The sequence below is a fragment of the Eulemur rufifrons genome, chromosome 17 (genome assembly GCF_041146395.1).
Source record: "Eulemur rufifrons isolate Redbay chromosome 17, OSU_ERuf_1, whole genome shotgun sequence".
NCBI lineage: Eukaryota > Metazoa > Chordata > Mammalia > Primates > Lemuridae > Eulemur > Eulemur rufifrons.
Genome location: NC_090999.1, coordinates 9,425,169 through 9,450,632, shown reverse-complemented (window position 1 = coordinate 9,450,632; position 25,464 = coordinate 9,425,169). Strand labels below are relative to the sequence as shown.

The following is a 25,464-nucleotide window of genomic DNA, read 5'->3' as shown; positions in this document are numbered from 1 at the left end:
CCCTTTAGAGCTGTGAGCTCAGGCTGGGCTGCACATTGGAATTACCAGGGGAGCTTTTGAGAAATACCGATGACTGGGTCCCCCTCCTGACCAGGTAAATCAGAGCTTCTTACAGGTGGGGGCCCAGGCATCAGTATTTTATAGCTCCCAGGTGATTCTAACAAGGAGCCAGTTTTAAGCACAATGGTCTGTTGTATGAGCGAGGGAAGTTTGGGAATTTCAGTCCTGTGCCGTATATCATGTGAATGATGACATATATATTTTGAGCATATGGGTGAAAGCCAGCCTGTACTGCCAGAGGGAACTCTTGGACTTCTACAGGAGAGGTATTTCTGCTTTTAAAGTGAAACCACTGTGGGGCTAGGGGAAGATAGAATATATGGCCATGTGAAGGTCCACAGAGTATAATTTCAGGTCCAGAAATGCGGTGTGCAGAAAAAAAACTCCAAGTTAGAATTTGGATGATGGAATGACAGGAGCTTGTGGTGGTGGGGATATATGTACAGTAGGTTTTGGGTTGGCCTGGGTGGAAATTCACACACAGTAAATGACAAAGAGAGAATCTTTCATTTGCCTGGAAAGAATGAGAGGTAAGAGAGTTAGTCCATGGGGAGGTTTAGGGACCCTGAAAACTTCAGTGACAATAGACAAGATTCCAGAGCTTATTCCTGGACACAAGAAAATTGATGGGTACCGTACTTTTAAGTGCTGGCTCTTTGCAGTAGAGGGGAGCGGGCTCTTGTTAAATAAGCGAGGGCTTCACTAAAGCACCTGCTGTGAGTGGGATTAGCCAGCGTGGAGTCTCCTTCCCTTCCGGAAACCACTTTGCTGAAGGGTTCTTAATTCGGGAAGGAGGTGCCGGCTTCCTCTGCAGCTGTGGCCCTTCACCTGGAAAAATGAAATGAAAGGGGAGTAAGAAAAGAAAGGCAAGATGTGAAAGTACAGTTAGGAGTCGAGAGTTTCTAAATTGTGGTTCTCCCAGCCAATTAAAGAGCAGGTTAGGATGGGCTGGGAAGCATCACAGAGCAGCCTCTCCTCTCTTGGAAAGGCTGCGAGAGGAAATGGGGCCCTGTGGGCTGAAGCAGAAAAGCTGGAAGACAGAGAGGGAGGCTTTTCTCTGTTGGAAGGCATGGAATGGGGTTAACTTTGCAAAGAGGGCTCTGAATGGCATAGCTAGCAACGCAACCAGGGCAAACGATGCAAAATGCACCCTTCAGGAGAGTTTGGGGAAAGGGTGTCCCTGCTCAGACAAAAAGGGGCTCTGAGGCCCAGTAGCCCCATCCTCCATCCACTTGTACTGGCTGCCAACAAGCTCAGTGGGGTGTGTTTGGTCAGAGACAAACCTGCCAACAAGGCGGCACTTTCTAAGGGTGGAGGGAGCCTGAACATTTGTATAATTCAAAAAATCATTATTAAAAAGTTTTATTTCACCTAAATTTTGATGTCCACGGTCAAATTCTCAGTCATGCCATTTTAATTCAAGTGCTATCAATGGTTGATTTAGTATCATCTCAGACCACATGCAGTTTCATCCTCACAAACATCTTTCAAGTTGGGACTTTTATCTCCGTTTTACTTTTATCTTCATTTCTTTAAGGGCTCCCATGTAGTTGAGGATTATCAACCTAGAGCCAAAATGAAACACTGACCATGTGTGTAGTTTATACACAGTATGTGTATATAAACATATAGGCTTTGGTTCTGCAGAGTTAAAGGCAAAGGTTAGTATTTAAAACAAAATTGGGTGAATGGATTAGTTCTGAGAGAAAATCACCGAGCCTTCTGAAAGCACATAGCATTGGGGTTTTCATTAGGATTTGCATTTTAAAATCTCAAGTCTGCAGTTTGTATTAATTTTTAAACCAATGAGAAGTAGCCCACATGTTAGAGAAAAAAATGGACCTTGGTTGTCACCTAGTCCAACGCTTTGATTTTGGAGTTGAGGGGACTGTTCAATGATAGATGTGACAATGAGTGGCAGAGCTGGGACTAGAACCTACCAGCCCACTCTGACACCAGTGCTCTTTGTGTATGGAGATGGCCCTGCCTGGGAGGCAGTGCTCCTTTCTTGTCAGGTAGTACATTAGCCACTCTCCACTCTCCCATTCGCAGGTGGTGATGACACACCTTGTCACAAATTGCAGACAACGTTTTAATCTTAATCCCATTATGCCTTCACTCTCCAAGTATCCTAGCCGTTTCCAAGGCCAGCGGGACAAGCCAGCTCCAGACAGCCAGTCACCTGACTGCTTGTTGCTGCAGTTCCATAGCAACCAGAAAGCTGCAGGGCTGAGTTTATGGATTGATAATGCACTGCTCTGATCACCAAATATTTGTTTGACATTATTGACTTTATTGTGGTGGTGAAAAATAAATCTCATATTATCAGGATACTTTGGTGTAATGCAATGAAAGCTGAGACTGATAAACACTGTGGTCTTTCATCTACATGGCACTGGGGTTGACTTCATGTTACTTGTCTTTAGGTGACAGAACAATGAGCTTAAGTAAGACCATATTCAAGTCTTAACATGCTCATTAATACAGCTTATGAAAACATTTGCTTTAAAAACATGTTGATAATTTGCTTTGTATACATAAAACTGCTTTGCAAGTTTCCTTCTTCTGGGACATTTAAGTAAAAATAGAATAATTAGGGTTCTGTTTTAGGGACTGATCTCTCTTTTCCTTCATTAGAATATTTTTTTCCCTTCCGAAATCTTATACAATTGGGCCATAGAGTAATGTGTTACCATGGCAGAATCTTATTTAAATCTCTGTATTATTTAGAAGCCTTCAGTTGCTTTACATCTTGAATCTTCTGGCTCTCTACTTCTTTTCTTTTCCTTTTTCTTTTGTTTTTTTGGCTACTGAGCATTTGCCATTTCTTTGTTTTGTTGCTGGATTCCTGGCTCCCTGGTTGACCTCCATGTTCTCAAGCTGTTGAAGACATTTAGTACAAATTCAGAGAGATCACTTCCAGAAAAGTCTTTTATTTCTCCCTGCCAGGAAGGTAGAAAACAATTCAAAACAACAGGACATCTTCCTGGTTTTAGTGACATTTGAAAAGAGGTTTAAATTGACTTCTATTTGACATTTATGGAATGTATACTTTATGTTAGGACTTGTGTTATAATAGTTCCTTTTTAGAAAAATGGCAATAAAATAGTTAGACTGTATTTTTTTTAAACTTTAATCGTTCCTCCCACCGCTCCAACAAAGTCATCTCACAGGTAGTCCTCCAAGTTCAGAGAAATGAATGTGAATTGCATAGGTCTAGCAATGACTCTTCAATTGCTTTAGAGCCAACTTTCTGGAAAGAGTAGCTTATATTCAGTATCTGTATATTTCTTTTTTCTTAATCATCTTTTTCTCAAGTCTACATCCATTTGCTTTCTGTCCAACCAATGAAATTATTCTAACTAGAGCATTATATATTGTTGCTTAACAACCACACGGAACTCAGGGGCCTGAAGCAGCAGCAATCATCTCTTGATCCTGTGAGTGAGTGGGCTCAGCCGAGCAGTTCTTCTGCTGCAGGTGGCATTGGCTGAGTTGCAGTCCTCTCTAGGGCTAACCAGGTTGGAACATCCAAGCTAGCTTACTCAGATGGCTGCAAGCTGGTGCTGGGGTCAGCTAGGAGGTCAGATGAGGCTGTTGACCACAATGTTTTGGTTTCTCCTCCATGTGGTCTCCCCAGTGGCTTGAGCTTCTCACAACATGGTGGCTGAGTTCTGAGGGAGCATTCCAAGTGCAAAGGCAAAAGCTGAAGATCTCCTAAGGATAGCCTAGGAAGTTTTCTTGTCTCACTTCCCCCCAGATTCTTTTGATCAAAACTGGTCATAGAGCTTGCAAATTCAAGGGGAGGGGAAATACAGTCTATTTCTTGACAGGTTAGTGGCATAATCACATCACAAAAGAGCTATGGGATGCTGCAGTCATCTTGTAAACACAATCCCTAAAGCTATCCCAACCAACCCAGCCCATCTCTGTAGCATTAATACAATTGCCACTCTCTGTGGTTTACTGATGCTGCTGCTTCCCGGTTCCTTTTCTATCTCTCTGCACATTCATCCGTAGCCTTCTCCATTTGCACTTCTTTCTCTCCTTGCTCCCGGCATGTTGGCGTTTCCCAATTTTCTTCACCTCGTTGTCTTTTCATCTCCATATCTTGGTTAGAAAATCATATCTGCATTCATGGTTTAAACTTTGATTTATTTAATCATTTGACCAATATTTATTGAATAATTAGCATGCATGTACCATCTGCTGGATGAAAGGGCTGCTGACATAGTTTTGCAGTTTCTGTACTGTACAACTTCAAAAGATACCATTCACATCGTTGCTTTTATATTGACAATGTTATTTATCTGTGTCTCCCTATGTCTATGTCTATGTCATATCAGTGGTTCTCAACGGAGGGGTGATTTTGTCCCAGAGGGGACATTTGGCAATGTCTGGAGATATTTTTCATCCTCACAACTTGGTGGTGGGGATCTTCTGCCATCTAGAAGTTAGACACCAAGGATGCTGCTAACAGTCTCACGGCACACACAGACTGCCCCTCACACCGAGAATGATCTGGCCCATAAAGTCATTGTGCTGGATTGAGAACCTGCATGCATGTCTGTATCTGCAGTGCTATTTCCCCTGAACTCCAGATCCACATTTCCAGTGGTCTGTCCGCCATGTCTCCCTGGGTATCGACTCACCTCTAAATGCAACACGTCCAAAAGCGCCTCTCATGGTTGTGTTGCTTCAGCCTGGGCTGAATCTCAGTCTCTGGGAATGCCACCGCAACCCACCTGACTGCCTCCAGGCTCGCGTCGCTCCAATCCACTTTCCACACTGCTGTCAGAATGATGGATTTTTCCATGCTGCACAGACAGCTAAACATCTCTCTCCTGATTTAAAACTCACCAGTGATTCTCCGTGGACTTCAGATAACATTTAAACTTTCTAATGTGGTTTGCAAAATATTTTATGATCTGACTTTTTTTTCACATTTCCTATTATGTTTTCTAGTCCTTTTCTGTTCAGGCAGCCTGACTGCCTTGTGGTTTCCAGAATGTGCTATTTTTTTTATGCCTCGCGGTCTTTGCATGTGCAGAAAGGCCTGTGTCCTAGTAGGATGGCCATCCTTGCTTTAGCCCTAGGCTTGAGCCACCTCCTCCTGAAAGCTCTCCTGCCATCCCCACCTCTACTCCTCCTCAACCCCAGGCTACAGTGGGAGATCCTCTTTTTTGTGCCTTCTCTGAAGACCCATAAATGCTTCTGCATTTGGAGACCCATAAATTTGATACCCCTGAAGCAACTGTCATTGTCATATTTACATTTTCAGCTCACATCTTGCCAGCCAGGCCACGACCTTTTTTGAGGTTACTGGGTAGTGTTAGCCTCTACAGTGCTGGTGCATATTTGGGGTTTAATAAATGTTTGTTGATTAAAAGGGACCCAGAGGGGCTACCTTTCCTCTTCCTAGTGGGAGCTACTGATTGGCATTAAAGATAATGTATTTATTCCAGGAAATGGATTGGAAGATGACTGTCCTCCAATGACAAAATAGTTGAATAAATTATGGTATATCCATATTGAATATTTTGCAGCTATTACACAGGTTGGAGTAATTTGTATTAAACTAGAAAGAAGTCTGTGATGTACTGTTAAGGGAGAAATGCGTAAAAAATTTTATGGTAGGATATAAATATAAATATAGATGTGTGTATATGTTTGCATATGTTTATATGGACATAGAACATAAAAAAAGATATGCTTCAAACTGCCAGCATCAGTTTCATTAAGCACGCTTTATTATTATAATTAACAATTGATAGTCAAAAAGTAAGTACTGGCGTTCAGAAGTTAATTTCAAGACCACACGTGAATGTATAGACAGACGATAAAGGTAGGAGCTAGTGTAGAAAAATATTACTTTAATGGCTTAGGAAAATGTTTACAAAAATGGGGATCTCTTTTTTTTTGGTTTATCTGTTGAATGCTTATATATGCATAGAAATAAGTCTGTAAAGATTTAGAACAAAATGTTAACAGTAATAATTGCTGGATGGCAGATGATTTTTATCTCTTCTTTTTGCTTCTCTGTATTAAGTAATTTCAACACAATGAGCACACCTTATTTTCATAAGAGAAATAACATTATTTCTAAAAATAGAAGATAGTACATAAAAACTGGTACCATTAAGTTGTCTGTTATCTGAATACCTAAGACTTGAAAAAACAACAATAGCATGAAATTATTACCAAATGAATCCATTTGAGAACAGCAGTTACCATGTAACGTTTTTATTCTTTTCTTTTAGCAAAGACTGAAGGAAGAGAAAGAGGCCAGGCGGGCTCTTTTGGATGCCAGGCATGACTACTTATTTGCGATCGTGGCTTCCTGTTTGGACCTCAACAAAGCTGAAGTGGAGGATGCCATTCTCGAGGGGAATCAGGTGTGATGCGTTTGGGTTCTCACTGACTTGATTATGGCAGGCACAGACTGTCAGTGACACTGTCCTTTTGCAGGACCCTGTGCTGCGCCTCAGAGGGTGTCTGTTTCAACATGGACAGGGCTTTATTCTGACTCCATACCGGTAGTGACACAATGAGCTTAGGACTCTTCCGCTCTCCACATTGAATAGGGGAGCTCATAGTTGTCATATGAGTTCCACGATTCTGGTGGCAATGTCTGCATCTCTCTGCATGCAGTGAAGCTGGGCTCTCGTGCCATTTTGGGATCTGAGGTTGGGGAACACAGTCTCTTCTCAAGCTGCTGATTAATCTTGTTTTGCATTTATCCTGTCTTAGGATTGGAGACTAAAGTGTGCCATGATTTTCTGGCTTTGACTTTGGTTTGGCAGCTGAATCTGGTTTCCTTTGTTCCTAGCCTGGGCTTCCATTTTCTGCTATGATTTCTCTCCAAAACCCCGGGTGTGAACTGATTTTGGTTGGGGAAGGCCAAAATATGGGAAGATATAATTTCCTGGGCTGTGAGAAAGGCATATCAGGAGCCCTATAATATGATTTTTTTTTTTTAAAACTAATTTGACATGAGAAAAAGCAAGCAAGCCCTTTTTATTGCCAGGGTGGCACACCATATTGATAATCCTTTTTGGTGGTAGGCTTGTAAATGTTTAACAACTGGCTTTGGGCAGGGTTGTGGGGGAAGAGGCCTAGTTTGAGCATTTGCTGATTTCTGTGGTGTAAATACTACTGCCCTGGCTGTTTTAAGCCCAGCGTCATGATGTTACTGAGTGCTGAGTTGGAAAGAGTTGTGATCAATTGGATCTCACGGGCCAGTACAAGCAGCTCCAGCTCATCACTGGCTTTGTTCCTTCCTGCTGGGCCCTTCTGGGGGGTTAATAGGAGTCAGGGGAACAATTAAGGGTGGATAACACTAAAATGTGTAAACTCCAGGGTGAACCAAGCAGGAGCTGAGGAAATGTCCTTCTCTTCCTCTTTCTCCTTCTCCTCATAACTAACATTTCAACGTTTACCATGTGTCAGGCCCTATTCTCAGTGATTTTCTTCTATGATCTCACTTAATCTTTATAACACCAGGAGGGTGGTAACATTATTCCCCAAACATGGAGACATAGGAGGAGACAGGGCCATTTGGGGAGATTGTGCCAGAGAAGAAAGGCTTGACTCGTCTCTGTTTCCCAATCTAGATAACCGGATTTGGGGTAATGCAGGTGGAATACGTGGGCAAAAGTTCGGATCTGTACAAATCCCAAGTCAAACTGCTGTGTCAAGTTCAGAATGCATGAACGTCAGAATCTGGAGGTTTAAGAAAGCATCTGGCTGAGGCTCTCGAGCAAGGCTAGAGGGGAGGGAGTGTCAGTACTGGCTGCGATGGAGGCATCTCCATCACGACATTCTTGGACTGGAAGATAATCTCAGTGAGTCCTTTCATCCCTGTGGCATCCTCAATCAAGGAAATGTAACAAAGAAAACAGTTTAACATGTTATCTATAGCATGGTGGAAATGGAAGGGGGCTTATTTTCACACTTAAATTTTCAGTCTAGATTTTATCCTTTAAAAAATTATTTTATGTTGTGGTAAAGTACACACAACATAAAATTTACTATCTTAACCATCTTAAATGTGCAGTTTGATAGTGGTAAATACATTCACATTGCTGTGCAACGAATCTTCAGAACCTCCACTGTTTTTTTAACCTTCCAAACAGCAACCTGTTTAACAGCAACTCCCCAATCCCCCTTCTGTCCAGCCCCTGGCAACCACCACTGGCTGTCTGTCTCCAGGAACTTGGGTACTCTAGGTACCTCGTGTAAGTGGAGTCATACAGTATTTGTCTTTTTGTGATTGGCTTATTTCACTTAGCATGATGGTTTCAAGGTTCCTCCCTGTTGTAGCATATGTCAGAATTTCCCTGCTTGTTAAGGCTGAATGAATTTTGTTATCCATTCATCCGTGGCTTCCAGCTTTTGTGGAAGCTATTGTGAGTAATGCTGCCATGAACACAGGTGTACCAATATCTCTTTGAGACTCTGTTTTCAATTCTTTGGGATATATACACAGAAGTGGAATTGCTGGATCTTATGGAAATTCCATTTTTTATGTTTTGAGGAGCCTCCCATACTGTTTTCCATAGCAGTGGCACCAGTTTTCATTTTCACCAACAGTGCACAAAAGTTCCAGTTTCTCCACATCGTCACCAACACTTGCTATTTTCTGTTTTTTTTTTTTTTTTTGGCAGCCATCCTAATGGGTGTGTAGATTTTACTCTTTTTCTTCTCATATGAATTCCAGACTATGCTATTGACTGTTTAAAGCAAGCACTTATGTAGGTAGCAGGCCAGGGGTCAGACCTCTGGACTTACAGGGAAGCTTGTGGGTGGGACTAAGTGCTCGGTTGCCACTGGAAGGAATGTTTGTAGTCAGATGCATTCTCATGGCAGTTTTTGGTGATTATTGCAATTTCATATTAATTATCTCTAGTGTGTTAGACTGAGTTTTGAAAGGTTTATTCTCTCTTTATGATCTGCTGTTGACTGAAAATGAAACACTCATCTATATTTGTATCTGCCTTCAACAGCTCAACACTTTAGGAAATTAGCAAAAACGGAGGGACAGTCTCTTTTCAAATGTGCGTATGCAGCAAATATTTCTATAATTAATTAAATTACTTTTTTTGAATGAATGTTTGCTACGGTGAGACATTTATTCTTTCATGGTTTTTTATGTTGAAAAACAATGTTCCCTTCTGTTTAGGATGCATTAGATACAGTGGTGTTTGAATAAGAAAGATGATAGTAATTTTACTTTTTAATACTAACAATGCTGACTTAAGTGCAATTTCTAATTTAGAACAAAAGTCGTTACCTTGCCTTTTCTTCCCCTCCAGATTGAAAGAATTGGTCAACTTTTTGCAGTTGGAGGTCTCCGTCACCTCATGTTTTACTATCAGGATGTGGAGGTAGCAGAAACAGGTATCCGCATTGATGTGGCATAACCCAGAGTGTGTCGTTAGATTTATGTGAGGGTGGCTGGCAGAAGAAAGCCTCGGTGAGAACTGACCTCTTACACCTGGGGCCGGGGGCGAAGTGGGGAACTATACATGTGGTGGGGGTGGCCCTGTGGAAGAGGTTCAGTCTTCACCGTAAGGAGAGAGGACAGATAATGGTGGGTATTTAGCCTGGTTCTTCTGACTTCATGGAGAATGTTTTGTTTTCCCTCTCAGGCTGTGCTGGCCATGAGGGAATAATAAAGTAGATTATGTTTGGAGACTTCGTTTTCTTATATTCTACTTCATTCTATGTAATTATGTTCTAGAAATTCTAATGAATGTCTCTCATCTATACAGGCATTATTTCTTTTTAACATAGGAATTATTGCCAGTAAGTATAACATGTAACTGGCAAGTGTAACATGCCAGTAAGTCTAACATTTTTTCAGTTAGATATCACATTATATTTATTTTCTACTGACTGTTTTAAATGAGCAATATCAAGTGACAGTTTCCATCATTTTCACTTAAAAAATTTACAGATCTTTTTATGGATTCAACTGGCATATCCTATTCTACTTTTAAGTGGATTAATATAACTTTTAAGGCCAAACTAGGAACATAGTGAATATGTTATTAAATATATTATTTTATATATTAAAGTATCATATGTATCCTTTTATGCCCCATTTGAAAAAAAAGGAAAATAGGTTATTGCTCTTGGCATAGAGTATGAGTATGCTTTTTTGTGTAAGAACTGAAGAAATTATGCATGCAAATTCTAACTGACTGGCATTTTCTCAAAGTTATCAATTTGATATTTTGTGTTCAGAAAGTTTATTATGTTTTGAGTGTAAAAAAAGAAAGTTGCTTTGATTTCTACCCCAGATTGCGAAATGTAAGCTCAAATGAAATATCGAGTTCTTCCATGAGATGTGCACTGGTGAAGCTGGCCTTCCTGTGTAAATTTTACACGAAACAAGAAGGGTTCATGCGATGTAAACATAAATGCAAGTTTATTTTTGCTTGTCACTCTTCCTTTAAACCTTTTCAGTGGCAGTAGCTCTTCTGACTCTGGATTAAAATTCAGGCAATCCTATGACATTCCTGGATATTGTTAGATTAAAAAAAAATTCTGTGGCCATTTCAAATTACAAATGCAATCTCAGTTCAAAAGTAAAAAAATGTCCAGTTGATCAAAAGTGAAATTCTCCCATCCTCACCTTTGAGGCTCCAGTCCCCGCAGCCAGGGCCTCTGGAGGTTGAAGTTTGCAGTTGGGAGAGGAGTGTGTGGTCCTCCTCTGCTTCCGCAACTTCTTCCATGCCTTGTCCATGTTGGGAGGCAGGGCAGAGACCAGAGGTAAGGAGGGCAGGAAAGTCTTTTCAAGACTGGCACAGTTGTGAGCTGGCTGACCTTGCACCCTCTACCACCTGCTCTTGCAGACCCTGTGGTGGGTTCTCCCAGGGTCACCACTGGGAGCACAGGCTGTGTGTCCCATGTTGGGCTGTCCTCACGAAAGCCGCTGCCCCCTGCCTCTGTAATTTGGTGGTGTACGCCAGCCCGATTTGCTCTGTCTGATTATCCCTCAGGTGCTTTTTTTGAGCAAGATTTAAGGTGGCTCCAGTGTGGCTCTTTTCAGTGGAGCCCCCACCTGGCTCCTTGGAAACACTATACCTGTCACCCCTGCCTTCTGTAGAGTATTGTCAGCTCCCAGCTCAGCCCAGCTTCTCTCTCTCTGTCTTACCGCACATTGTGTTTAGATTTCCTGGGCCGGTGTCATATCCCCTTCAATTTTCTTCTTAAACTCCAGGAGACATAAATCAGGCTCTTTAGGTGGTTGGGTTGAAGACCCTGTTTCTTGATTAGAATGTCCAACTGTCCTGGTTTTAGCATGGAATGTTCCACATTCCAGGAAACCCCTCAGTCGTGGGCAAACTGGGACAGCTGACATCTCGTTCTTGACCTGAGATAACAGTAGGAACACTTCACACCCCTACCCCTTACATAGCATAAGTGTCCTTGCAAAATCCTTCCTCAGTCTACACTTTCTTGAACTTTTTGGATTGTAATGGGGGGGGGGAAATGTTTACTCAGTTCTACTTTGAAATTTCTGTGGGACAATTTTTTAGCCTTAAAACTCTCTTTGTTGTCTGATATCTTTCATATGTTGGTACCTTCGTTGAAACTTCTTTTCTAACATTTTATTACTCATGAGACCCAGGTGGCATTAGTCAGAAGTGGGACACAATTTTGAATGAGAAAGAGAGAGAGAAAGAGATCTTCTAGTTATTTTTATTGGGGGTTCACTAAGTCCCAACCATACCTTTTTCTATCCCAGCACCATCAGGAGGAAGAGCCAGAGGGAGGATTACTCCAAGAGTAACCCCAGGGCTTTAGGATTCAGTGTCCAGTTCACTGTCTTCCCCAGAGTCCTTCATTTACACCATCCTCCCACCCCAATAATCTTGACTGAGCTACCAGTTCATTGGAAGGTCTAAACATTTCTTGGGCAGATGAGAACACAATGGAATATGTCAGAGCATATTCTGTGCTTAAAGGATCTACTCAATGAGCTATATGCTTGGACAAGCAAAAATGAATTTTCCCATACTAGTAATGATCATAATCACCGGACTGGTATTTATATATGCTTTTCTAAGGGCTTTACATGTATTAACTCATTTATCTTCACAACAATTCAAGATATTAAGTTATAGTATTAATCTTCTCATTTTTAAGACGAAAATTGAGGCACTGAAAGATGAAGTAACTTGCCGCAGGTCACGTGGCTGGGAAGTGTAGCCCGAGGTTGAAGTCCCGGGGGTCTGACTGTAGAGCACACATCAGTAATCAGGGTGTGGTCCTGTTTCTGCTTCATCCTGACGGCAGCCGTGACCAACCGTCTACGCTGACTGTGACAGAGCAGGGACAGCTGGGAGAGCAGGGGTTCTGAGGGTGTAGTCTGAGCTGGATTTTTGACTTTGGCTCTGCCACCTATTGGCTGTTTGACCTGGAACAGGCCAAAGCTGCCTCAGAGTTGTGGGTGTTAGTAATGCACACAGGGTGCCCGGCAGAGGGCCAGGAACACAGCACGTGCCATAGATACTTTCTCCTCCTTCATCCTTTCTTACTGCTCCTGGAGCAGCAATTTTGACATGAACCCATGATCTGGAATCAAACCTATTCCTTTAGATCTCTTTAGGGCTCACGCTAGAGATTATTCAAGGGGTGGTCCCATCTGGGACACGTGGGCAAGTCATCAACAGCAGTACTTTAACAAGGACACTTCATGCCAAGAGGATATACATGTAAATAGCATTTGTGAAACTAAAATTCTTTTGCATTTGTAGGACAACTTGGCTCTCCTGGAGGGGCAAATGATGTTTCTGGAAAGATTAAAAAACCTAAGGTGTTCGTGACCGAGGGGAAAGATGTGGCTCTTACGGGGGTGTGTGTGTTCTTCATCAGGACGGACCCTTCCAAAGCCATCACCCCTGAGAACATCCACCAGGTAAGGGCAGGAGTCATCGTTTACCCTGAATTACCAAAATCACATAAATTGCACAAAAATGTCCCTGCTGTGGAGACAACCATTGTGCTCATGACAGTATCTAAAACTACTTTCAAAGAGGTATGTTTTTAAGCATTTAAAGCAAGCAGTTAAGAGGACATTTTCTTTAAGTCTTTGGAGTAAGAGGACTTAATATTCAGTTTATTAACAAAAATTGATAGAACATTATGCATGTGTGTTTAACAGTGAGATCTTTCTTTTAAAAAGGCATTCTCCATACATAATTTACTTAATGGCAAATTTCATGCATTTAACGTAAGATTTCAAAAGTAGATGTATAACTTTATTTTTTTGTGCAAAGTAAAGTGTATTGGTGTATGTTTTCTCTGCTCCCCAGTGAGTGCATTAGCTTCTTGGAGCAAATAAACTGGTAAACATCTGGTGTTACTACTTATTTCGTGCTTTTATTTTGGTGATTACAATTGAGAATGGTCTAAAGCTTATTTCTTAACCAGGTAGTTGAACTAATAATTTACTGGGTATTTGGTTCATTAACAACCTTTAGAAATGACCTAGTAGCTCTGTTGTAGTTGCACACCATTTTCACAACGGGTCTCCTAACTGTTTTCCAGGAGGTGAGCTTTAACATGTTGGATACCGCAGATGGAGGCCTGTTAAACAGCATGAGGCGTTTGCTGTCAGACATCTTCCTTCCCGCGCTCAGGGCCACGAGCCACGGCTGGGGTGAGCTCGAGGGCCTTCAGGAAGCATCCAGCATTCGGCAGGAGTTCTTGAGCTCCTTAGAAGGCTTTGTGAACATCCTGTCGGGCGCACAGGAGAGTTTGAAGGAGAAGGTAAGAATGAGTAAGTTGTTCCTTTAAAAATGATCAAAGGGTCAAAAAACATAATGCGTAAGTGTGGGATACTTCTCTTAGATGGTCTTAATTCCCTATGTCACAAATCTTGGAAAAATTTTGTAGGCAATTTCATTGACCCTTCAAGACAGGCTAGTGACTAGATTTAAACTGCTACAGTCTGCAATGATTAATGCATTTGGGGGTCCCATAAACATGCGGGCAGTGATGTAGGTTTTACTCAGTCATGCTCTTGCCTCTGTGACTGCAGAGGCAAGAGTATGAAATGCCTGTGCATCCTACAATAAAACGAATTTGGGAGCTGGGTGGTGTGTTTGTGCCTGTGTGTGTGTGTGTGTGGTCAGGTGGCAAGTAGAGGTGGGAAGAAATCCTAAAGAGGCTGGAGAAGGAAAGAGGGGTCAGGTCCTGGTTCAGCCAATGACTAAAAGGGCCTTTAAGAATAAGTTTGGCAAATGTGGGATTTAGCTTATGTATGATCTGTGCTATCTACGATGTCTGTGTTTGTGATTACTTGGGGTGGAGGGTGGTGGATGCACACTCGTATGTGTCTGTGCATGTGTGTGTGTGTGTCAGAGAGAGAGGGAGGGGGGAGAGAGAGAGAGGGGGAGAGAGACGAGGAGATGAAGGAATGAATGGAAGATGACAGAGCCCAGACCAGGCATGGATGGGAGGTAGCAAAATGGATCCTATGGTGACGATGACAATGTAACACTCTCCCCTCTTCTCCAGGGAATACTGCTCCCACTGAGATATTGGGAGATTGGGGGGGGGGTCAGCACACTTTCCAAAGTATGTGGAGTGGGAGAATTGAGCAAATTTTATCCAGATAGACACAGGGTGACTTCAGCTAACATCTATCTGAGTTATATTTGTGATTAATTATGATGCAGGCAAGACCAAAATGCAGGTTGGATCAAAGGAAATTGTTAGCATTCTCTCTTAAGAAAAGCAGTGTTTTTTCTTATGGTTCCACTTCATATTGTAATAGAGATATTTAAAAAGTGGGATGGATCTGCACATGGGAGGGGGCATTCTCTCTGAGTGGGGGAGGCTGTTGGGCTTTTAGGACCAGGGAGGAGCGCTAGAAGGTCCGTCCAGGCTGGGCGGTGTGAGCACAGGCACGCAGGGGCGCGGTGGAGGCACGTGCTGCCCCCATGGCTTTCCAGAGCTCTGTCAGAAGGGAAAGACACAGAGCCCAGTGTGTGTGTGTGTGTGTGTGTGTGTGTGTGTTTAAAATGCATCATCTTATTATTTAATTTTCATTTTAACTAGGTGACCCTTCAAAAGTGTGACATATTTGATCTGAAAACTCTGAAGGAACCTATGGACTACTTGACTCTGGCTAGTAACCCTGAGATACTGGAAAAAGTAGAGGGTTGTATGAAAGTATGGATCAGACAGACGGAACAGGTAATTTTCAGAAACCAAATATCAGTTTCAGGTGCCACGTTACTGAACTAGCCAACAGAAGGAGGTGGCATTCCATTTGCCTAAGCATTTTACTGTAAATCCTAGAAAAGGTGAGAGGTTCGGCGTGGCTTTCCTAGACAGTCAGTAGTTAAGAAGAGATAGCAAGAATTCTAAGAGCTGAAAGTAAATGACTTTATATATTTATATCACTGGAAGGCTGCACTTCACAATTTTTTTCTTAAGGTCTAATTTACTTTGGAGAGAACCGCTGTAGGAGGATAAGTCTTCTAATTCAGTGTGTCCTCCAAAAGGGAGCTGGAGACTTAACCTTTAAAAAAACATTTTTGGAAAAGCCCTAAATGAAAGAATGAAGGTGGACATTACATGGAAAAGTAAATATAATTAAAAGCAATTAGCCTAAGGCATGGCGTTTTCCAGGGCTGTATTGCTCCAGGATTATACAGTTGGCTAAATAGCTACAAAACTTCCTGAGGTCAAGGCCTCCAAAAGCTCACTAAAACTCATTAAATAAGCAGTTTTCAATAGTAGACTAGGGTGATTATAGTTAGCAACAATATTTTATATGTTAATATTTCAAAGTAGCTAGAAAAGAGAACTTGAAATGTTCCCAACACACAGAAGTGATAAATACTCAAGGTGATGGATACCCCAAATGTTCTGACTTGATCATTACACACTCTATGATGTACGTAACAAACACATGTACCCCATAAATATGTCAAATATTATGTATCAATAAAATAAAAAAATCTGAAAAAATACTCCAAAGTATAAACTATTCTCAAATGGGAAAAAAATAAAAAAAATAGTTTTCAGCTAGAACAAGTCAAATACATTTTTATTGAAGTTTTAAAAATGGATATATGGATACTAAGTTAGTAAAAAGGTATCATTCAAAGCATGTAATCAGATACAAAGATAGCATGATTCAGACAGCATGATTTCTTTATTTGCTTATTTTTTGCTTGTGTATAACTTCTAAATCTCCAGCCCCTCTCAATGGCTCATGTTTTTCCTGTGCATTTTCAGGTTCTTGCTGAAAACAATCAGCTGCGGAAGGAAGCAGATGACGTCGGGCCACGAGCAGAGTTGGAGCACTGGAAGAGAAGACTCTCCAAGTTTAACTACCTTTTGGATCAGCTGAAAAGCCCCGACGTGAAGGCTGTGTGGGCCGTGCTTGCTGCGGCCAAGTCGAAGCTGCTGAAGGTCGTCAGCCAGTTCTTCCTGCCTTATGAGATGAGAACGGGAGTTCTCTATGTGTATGCTCGTGTCACAGAGCAATTAGGAAAAGAAAAATGTTACTGTATCTTTAGGAAACACTTTTAAGATTGGATACTGTGCCCTCATATGATTTTAGATACTGTGGAAGTAGCCTTTGGATTAAAGACATTTGTTGGCTGGTGTACATGTATGTATATGTTTTATTAGAGGGTATTGCATGTAATTAAGACATAGCAGGATAATATAATTTTATATATTTATATATGATGAATTCAGACCAGCTAGAAGCAGTAATAATGAAATCATACCTTATTCATGTTTATTTTTTAGTTCTGGTATATTAGCTTTATATTGCAAAGCGAAGTACCCCAAAACTTAGCAGCTTAAAACAATAATATATTTTTATCTCAAAGTCTGTGTGTCAGGAATCTGGGGTGCAGTTTAGTGGGTGCCTCTGACTCAAGGTCTCTCGGGAGATCACAGCTGTGATGTGGGCTCATCTGAAGGCTCAACTGCGGGAAGAGCTGCTGCCACGTTGGCTCATGTGGTTGTTGCAGGATTCAGTTCCTTGCTGGCTGCTGGCTGGAGGCTTCCTTCAGTTCCTTGCCACATGGGCCTCTCCACCGGGCGGCTTCTGACATGGCAGCTGGCTTCCCTTAAAGGGAGCAAGAGAGAGAGAGCAAGAGAACACCCGTGCAGAAGCCACAGTCTTTATGTAAACTAATTCTGGAGGTGACATCCCATCACTTTTGTCATATTCTGTTTATTGGAAGCAAGTCTCTAGATTTAGCCTAGGATCAAGGAGAAGGGATGACACAAGAGCATGAACACAAGGAGCCAGTGATCATTGGGGACCATCATGAGGCCACCTAACTCTTCTGACATTATGCCGTAAAGGCTCTTTATGAGCTATTTGCTTGTTATTAGTTATTTGCATATTTTGGTCCATGAAAGTAATTTAAATAATCAATAATAATTTGTTTCAATAAATGTGCTCTGGATTCACCTTATATCATTGCTCAAAAAAATAGGAGAGGTGAGTCTTGCAATACAGTTCAGAAATATTATCAGTAGAACTTCCATGAAGTCAATTGAATGTATTGACTTGTGCTAAATAATCTCCTTTTGCTGCTTTTGCTTTAGATTATCTTTTTATTTTAAAGTTCCTAGCTCACAGCACAGTCCCTGCATGTGGTTGGCAGATAATAAATAATTGCTACATTTAATGGATAAACAAAAGTATAGGGATATAGGAAAGTAAGTTCAGGTTACAACGGAGGAAATATAGAAAATATGGGAGTGAAGTGCCAAATGGGTCCAGTAGCCAGTGAGGGGGAAAGGTATGGGCTTAACGGGAGGCTCTGCCCTCTCGGTGCTCTGTGTGGGTCATGGGATAGATCTTGAAAGGGGAGGCCTGGCAAAGATGCCTTTGAAAATTTAGTCAAAACTTTTAAACTCCTTTTCAGCATAGCAATAGCCCTCACCCCTCTGGATTCAGTTTTACGCAAAATGTACAGAAAGACTGAAACTGGCTCAGTTGGACTTGTGGTGACTCCTGGCAGCTGTTATGTTGGAAGTTCCTCTACTGGTAACTGCATTAAAATTGTTTTTCTGTATTGTGCTTAGGCTTGGCGGGAGACAGATACTCGAATCACTGACGCAGCTAACGAAGCCAAGGACAATGTTAAATATTTGTACACGCTTGAAAAATGTTGTGAACCTTTGTACAGCAGTGATCCTGTGAGTTAAGCATTTCTACTCTTTTACTCTACTGATGACCCTTTTTTGCACTAACTTAATTGAGTATTAAATTTTGGTTCATAGATATCGCAGTTCATTGGAACGGTCTTAGAAACTTTTTATTCTCAAGAAAATCATATCTATATATATACTCACACACACAATAGATCTCTATATCTCTATATCTATCTCTAATTTATCTACTGTCTATTGAAGATATATATGAGATGTTATATTTTAAAAACATTTATTGCATATTACATTCTCCATTAAATATTGCAGTTGATGTTCTGGACTATATACCCCAAAGAATTGTGGGAAAAGACACTGGTCGTTTTTTTTTTTTTTTTTTTTTTTATCTTTTAGCTTTAAGAAGAACCTGCTTTAATTTATTACAAAATTAAAACTGTCATTAAGAATTCATCATTAATAACAGTTAATAGTTAACTTGTTATTGCTTGTCCTCAATAGCAGGCTAATATTTCTTGCATTGAAATAAAATTTGATTAACCATATATGACTAAAATACTAAATTATCATTAACTGTCTTTATGTAAAGCATTTACATAAAGCACTCTCAAAATTTATTATAATTCAAATGGAATGTTTAGACTATTAAAATTGGAATTTTGCTGAATTTGATATTTTTTTCTGAAAATTTTTTGTGGTATCTTCCAGATATCCATGATTGATGCTATTCCTACACTTATAAATGCAATTAAAATGATCTATAATATCTCTCGTTACTATAACACCTCTGAGAAGATCACATCTCTGTTTGTAAAGGTAAGTGCATAGTGTAGAGTCCATGGTCACCTTTCTTTGTCAATGGTCAATTTTTTGATAATTAAAAATTGCCATATTGGCACAGTTCAATATGTATATATCTTACAATTTTAAAAAGGCTTAGGCTATCAATAGAGATGGAATTAAATTTATGTGAGAGGCTGATTCTAGCAAATCATAAAGCCTTATCTCCCAAAGTAATTATTGTAATAAATATTTTGTTATTTATATAATAAAAATTAAAAATGATTCTTTTTTACAATTTCTTTTCCTATGTTATTTTTTTCTGTTGGTTAAATTTTAACTAAGAAAAACTATATTTAACTGGCTATCTCCTTTTTCATATTTTATATGCCACTGTTCCAAATTTATTTGATGCCACAGTTGTTTACTTGGTGTTATTAGAACAGTAATCATGATAATAAAAGCCACTTGCAACATTCCAGCAATCTATAAAGCAATTATAATGATTCTGCCAAAAAACATAATGATGCTTAAACCTTATGTCTTAACTCGTATGTGTTTATGGTAAGCACTGTTGCTAGTTCCATTGTGAAGAGTCTCTAAGAAGTAAATGACTTTTCATTATCAAGGCAAAAATCTTAAATGTCGTATTAAAATAGATGCATTTTTGACTCATCAAGACTTGTGTTCTGAATACCAATGTAGTAGGAGGCATAAATCTTCCTGGGAATAGAGACATTCAGTCTTCAGAGCTCCATGGGAAACTTTTTCTTTCTTCTCTCCTATAGGTAGTTCAAGTAGAAAGGAAGGATGTATACAAGATTCTTTCCCAACTTCTTCATACTTTTAAACTATCTAGTAGGGTTAGGGAGGATATTTCCTGAGTAAATGAGACTCAAAAGTCAATTTGTGCTATTAATCTAGATTTTATGCATGTTATTTGCAAGACTTGATTTAGAATAAAGAGGTGTATGAGTCCATTTTATACTGCTATAAAGCAATACCTGAGGCTGGGTAATTTATAAAGAAAAGAGGTTTATTTGGCTCATAGTTCTGCAGTCTGTACAAGAAGCATGTTACCAGCATCTCTTTCTGGTGAGGGCTTCAGGGAACTTCCAGTCAAGGTGGAAGGTGAAGGGGGAGCAGACGTGTCACACAGTGAGAGAAGGAGCAGGAGGGAGGAGGTGGTGCCAGCCTCCTTTAAACAACCAGCCCTTGTGTGAACCAACAAAGGAGAACTCACTCATTATCCCTAGAGGGCACCACGCCATTCATGAGGGATCTGCCCCCATGACCCAGACACCTCCCACCAGGCCCCACCTCCAACCTTGTGGATCGAATTTCAGTGTGAGAGTTGGAAGGGCCAACCATCCAAACAACAACAAAAGGTGAAACAACTACTCATCTAGTTACCAAAACCCTTTCATTATGGAAATTTTGAAGTAGGTACAAAGGAGAGATAATCGTATCCCGATCCCCCACGTGCATACCACCCAGGTTCAGCAACTTTCAACACATGGCCAATCTTGTTTCCCCTATACCCCCATCCCTTGCACTGCAAATCTGGGCATTGTATCATTCCATGAACACAGTACAGCCGTTTAATTTTCCTTTTACTTTATTTAAAAAAAAAATCAAGAAATCTCTGAAGGATTTTTATAAAGTTTAGAGGGATGAATAATATATTAGTGGTTTTGAACATTAGCTTTACTCTTCGTGGACTTCTCCTTTTGACATTTCCACTGCAGATCATTGTGACACGGAAAGATCAGGGTGGACAGTACTTTACATGGCACTGCTACACTGTGAGTTAGATGTTAGAACAGGCTGTGCAAGGAGATTGGGGAAACCCATTAGGTATGGAGGTGAATGCTTCTTTGGTTGGTTAAGACATTCATCCTGCACAAACAAGGTGGCCCGAATTGTTGATTTTCCATGGTGCTACCAACACTGTAGTTCCACACATGATCTTGACAATATCAAAGGGTCAGTGCTTGCTCATCACTGTGATGGAAAAAAATAAACCCTAAGCTCCAGTTTGCAGATTGTGAACTCTGAGAGGTAGAGGAGTTAAGGACCCTCTAGTCCAATTTATAATCCAAGACTGTCTTATGTACTTAACATCATTTTATTGGAAAATCCCAGGTGACAAATCAGATGATATCTGCATGTAAAGCCTATATTACCAACAATGGAACCACTTCCATCTGGAACCAGCCACAGGATGTTGTTGTGGAAAAAATATCATCTGCAATTAAACTGAAGCAGGTAATGGCCAGCTTACTAATATATTTAGATGTTTTATTATTTTTAAGTTATTTTTGCTGAGACCATCTTAAGTTATTTAGCAATTATTGTATTATTGGTTACTAAAAAGAACAGTAATTCTTTACTGTTAAGAAAATTGAGTGTTAATAAACCTTCCCAGAAAATTTATTCACTTTTTCTACCCCACTGGGAGCCTACTATGTCCTGATACCACACTAAGTTTTGGACATACAAAGATGACTAAGATGAGATAGTTTTCCTTGAGCATCTTATAGATGAATGAAGAGACAGATATAGAGTGACGCTATTCCCAAAATAGTGGGACCAACGTAGGAAAGCCACACTTTTGGGTTATATCATGAATAACTGAGCGTTTGCTAGATTGGAGGATGGGAAAAGGTGATATTCCAGGCTGATGGGTGAGCATATGCAAAGGCATGGAACTTTGAAAAGTCTGGCAATCATATCCTAATTTTGCTGTAGCCTTCACTTAAGAAAATAAAGTCAATACCTTTACCCTGTTCCCTTTTTTATATGTATATTTTTTGATCTTAAGGAATACCAGAACTGCTTTCACAAGACAAAACAAAAACTTAAACAAGATCCAAATGCAAAACAATTTGAATTTAGTGAGATGTACATTTTTGGAAAATTTGAAACTTTTCATCGACGGCTTGCCAAGATAATAGACATCTTTACAACCTTCAAGACGTATTCAGTCCTGCAAGATTCTACAATTGAAGGGCTGGGAGACATGGTCACTAAATACCAGGTATTATACTTTAAAATGGTATTTGCTATCATTATCCACAATTAAACTTTAATATTTTATGCAAATAACTGTATTTAGAATGATTCAACTCATCAGTCTATAGTGTAAAATATCTCGTCAGTCTTTAACAATGAGGAAATTAGGTTTATTTGAGAATTGTGAAATGGTGCTAATATGTTCTTTTCAGGTGTGTGGTTATAAGAATGACTACCCAATAGTGTAAAATTAATCACCATTAGAAAAAAGTATTTTTATTAGCAGCACAAGAAAAATGTTTAACTATAACTTATTAGTTCATTTATTTATGCAAGGAATATTTAATGAAGAATATACTGTGTCAGCTACTACTTGACACCAAGTTCTGAGTGGCATCTGATTATCTCTGCATGTAAACAATTTTATTTGGACACATGTTAAAAAAATATAAACAACCAGATTTTATCTATCTTTAAGATTCATAATTATTTTGATTTTTAACTACTTTATATTGTGAGGGTATCTGTGTGACTAATCTTAGTTTTCAAAATGGACACAATGATCTAATAACATCTGGAAGATTAAAAAAACAATTTACAAACAAAATGTGTTTTAAATTCTTAATGTGGATATGGTCAATTTTTTCTTGTTTGGGGACAGTGACACAAACATTATTTTTTGTACTTGAATTTGAAAAGGATCATATAATTAAATGTCACACATTAATTTTTGTACTCTAACACATTAACCCCTATGAGGAATCTTTTTCATTTCTCTAGTATACCAAGTTTTGGGAGAGAAAAAGAAAGACCTTCCTATAGCAGGAAACATTTAAGGTGTGTCGTGTGTCATCTGCAAAGTGGTTAATCTGTACTTTGAAAGTGGCAGTTTTTCAAGACAAAGAGGGAATACGTTCATTTATTTTTCAGTTTGGAATCTTATAAATCATTTTCTATTTTTAATGAAAAAATAACTTTGAAACATACGTCAAAGTTTATTTTCAAATATGAAGTTGAACTCTACATCAACATGCAGGTCAGAAGTCTGTTCTAATCTGATAAAAATACTGGGAAATTGCTTAGAAAATATAAAGTAAAATACTGGTTAACATGGACACACTAGAGGGCGGTGAGATCAAATGTGGATGTGCATGAAAGCATAAAATAAGGATTTCGTGTATTAGTGCCACTGTTAGGAGCTCAAAATTGCATCTTCAGAAACAAATATTGCATTTTTTGCATGGTTGTTGAGGCCCTACCCACCCCCACCCCCAGCTTCCTCCTCTACTCTTTTCTCATTTGACAATCTTCGGACATGGGGGAGTAGTTCAGTCCACTTAGGGCTTGCAGAGCCTTTTTTTTTTTTTTTGGAAATTTCTGCCTCTGGACCATCACATGATTACTTGTTCTTTGGCCTCCAGATCTTGATTTAAATGACCCTCTCAATTCAGTTTTCTTCAACCTCTGTTTCAACTCAGTCACTCTATGTCACATTACTCGTTTTACCAACTGTCTGAAATGATCACCATTTATTTGTGACTAACATATATTCTCACCCCTGTTCTCCACCAAATATATAAATTAATTACCCGAGTGCAGTAACATTTGTCTGTTCTGTTCATTCTGTATCTTTAGAGCTTACTGGCACATAATAGATGTGCAATAAATATCTGTTAAGTAAATGATTAATTAGTGCTTGATTAATTGGTTTAAAGGTCTTGGTTAATTATTTTACTTATTTAACGTAATACTCTTTAGTGACCATTAAGTCCGATCATAGAGTAGGATTTCCTCAGGTCCCCAAATCTTTTAAATTGCTACATTGAAATGTAGTAATGTAGCTTTTCCATAATTCTATAAATAGAACTAACTTTGTAGTTATACAATATGAAAATAGATTGTTTCAACTAGTAAACTTGATTCAAGAAGTTGTGCAGTTTATACATTTTTGTCTATGGAGAGATTTGAATTGATGTTTACATGGAAATGACTTTGAAGAGGAGACTGTGGAAGGAGGCCCAATATTCTTCATAAAAATTATATGCGTCTGTCAACAATGTGGGCACCTGAGTTTGAGAATGGCTTAGTACCTGGTTAAGAATGATCACAGAGCATTATAGCTCATTATTTGGAGCAAACAAAGCTTCTGATAATAGTATTTTCAAGGAGATGAACTGCCTAATTTGTACTTTCATAGTCACAGAACGCAGCTTTGCAGGGCACTAGGAAGCAATTTATTCTAGAAAGGTTTTAAGTGGTAGATTGTGGTTTGACGCTGTAAGGCATGTGAGGCTTGGACGGTAGTAATTCGTCTGTAGATATTATAATGTAATGATTTTCTTTCTATGTTGTTTGTGTTCTGTTAAAGCCTTATTTATTTTCTGAGAAGATTTAAACTTCTCAACAAAAATATTTTAGTAAACTCTATGCTGGCCCTCTCTTTTATTATTTCAGATATGATTAACAAGACATTTTTAGAGAGAATGCCTCTCTTAATTTTCAGATGTGGTTTTTATTTTATTTTTTCGAAAATACATAAAACCTCATGCAGATGCTTTCCAAATGATTTCTCTGAATGCAGTATGGCAACATTATACTGCCTATAAAATAGTAAGCACTAAGCAATGCGAGTGATTAAAGAAATAAGGTTTCTGTTAAACTGATTTTTTGGGGAGTTAGGGTACAGGTTGCCCCTTTAAGGGTCATATTTAGTTAAGTAAAAAGAATATTGAAATATTATCTTATTTCTTTCATAATATTTCAGGGCATTGTTGCAACCATAAAGAAAAAGGAATATAATTTCTTAGACCAGCGGAAAATGGATTTTGACCAAGACTATGAAGAGTTTTGCAAGCAGACTAATGACCTTCATGTAGGTTGAATAATAAAATTCCTGTTGACGGGTCGTGTGTTTATTTTTTCCTTGCTGTATAATGCTGTTAATCATTACCCATTCAGAAGGCACAGATGTCTTCATCATGGAGGTGACCCACAGAAACCTCAGCCTGTGTTTTGTGATTTCAGATTAATAATTGAGGGCTCTTTTCCATGGATTAAGGGGTCAAAAATATAGCTTTGGATAATGATCTGTAATCAGACTTCTGCATGTCTTCCATTTAAGTTCTTTGAAAGTTAACTTTCATCTTCCGTTGAAACATTGTAGCATTATTATAATATAGATATTTATTTCCATTTGTCACTGAATAGCAATGATTGTGACCAGAAGTAACTCAAACAAACGGTCAGTAATGTCTGGCATATCCAAAGGCAGGTCTGCAGATGGCCTTAGAAACAGGGGTATTAGGATTGACTCGGCCTCTGGACCCACTTGGCCTGTTTGTGTATCCTCTGTGGCTGCTCTGGCACGACAGCACTATAGGTGAGCAGTTGGGAAAGAGACCCGTGTCTCATAAAGCACACGGAGACAGTATGGGAACCTTGCTG

At 39.5% G+C, this 25,464-nt stretch overlaps 1 protein-coding gene across 1 annotated transcript in view; it reads left to right on the top strand.

Moving 5' to 3' along the window:
- Positions 1–25,464, top strand: part of DNAH5 (dynein axonemal heavy chain 5) — a 197,793-nt gene that overhangs the window by 3,565 nt on the left and 168,764 nt on the right. The window contains exons 2-12 of the mRNA XM_069492049.1: positions 6,321–6,455; positions 9,375–9,459; positions 12,828–12,988; positions 13,621–13,842; positions 15,136–15,273; positions 16,324–16,500; positions 18,142–18,255; positions 18,934–19,041; positions 21,151–21,273; positions 21,830–22,045; positions 24,785–24,892. Coding sequence (XP_069348150.1) covers positions 6,321–6,455; positions 9,375–9,459; positions 12,828–12,988; positions 13,621–13,842; positions 15,136–15,273; positions 16,324–16,500; positions 18,142–18,255; positions 18,934–19,041; positions 21,151–21,273; positions 21,830–22,045; positions 24,785–24,892 — 1,587 coding nt within the window. The remainder of the gene's footprint in view (positions 1–6,320; positions 6,456–9,374; positions 9,460–12,827; positions 12,989–13,620; positions 13,843–15,135; positions 15,274–16,323; positions 16,501–18,141; positions 18,256–18,933; positions 19,042–21,150; positions 21,274–21,829; positions 22,046–24,784; positions 24,893–25,464) is intronic.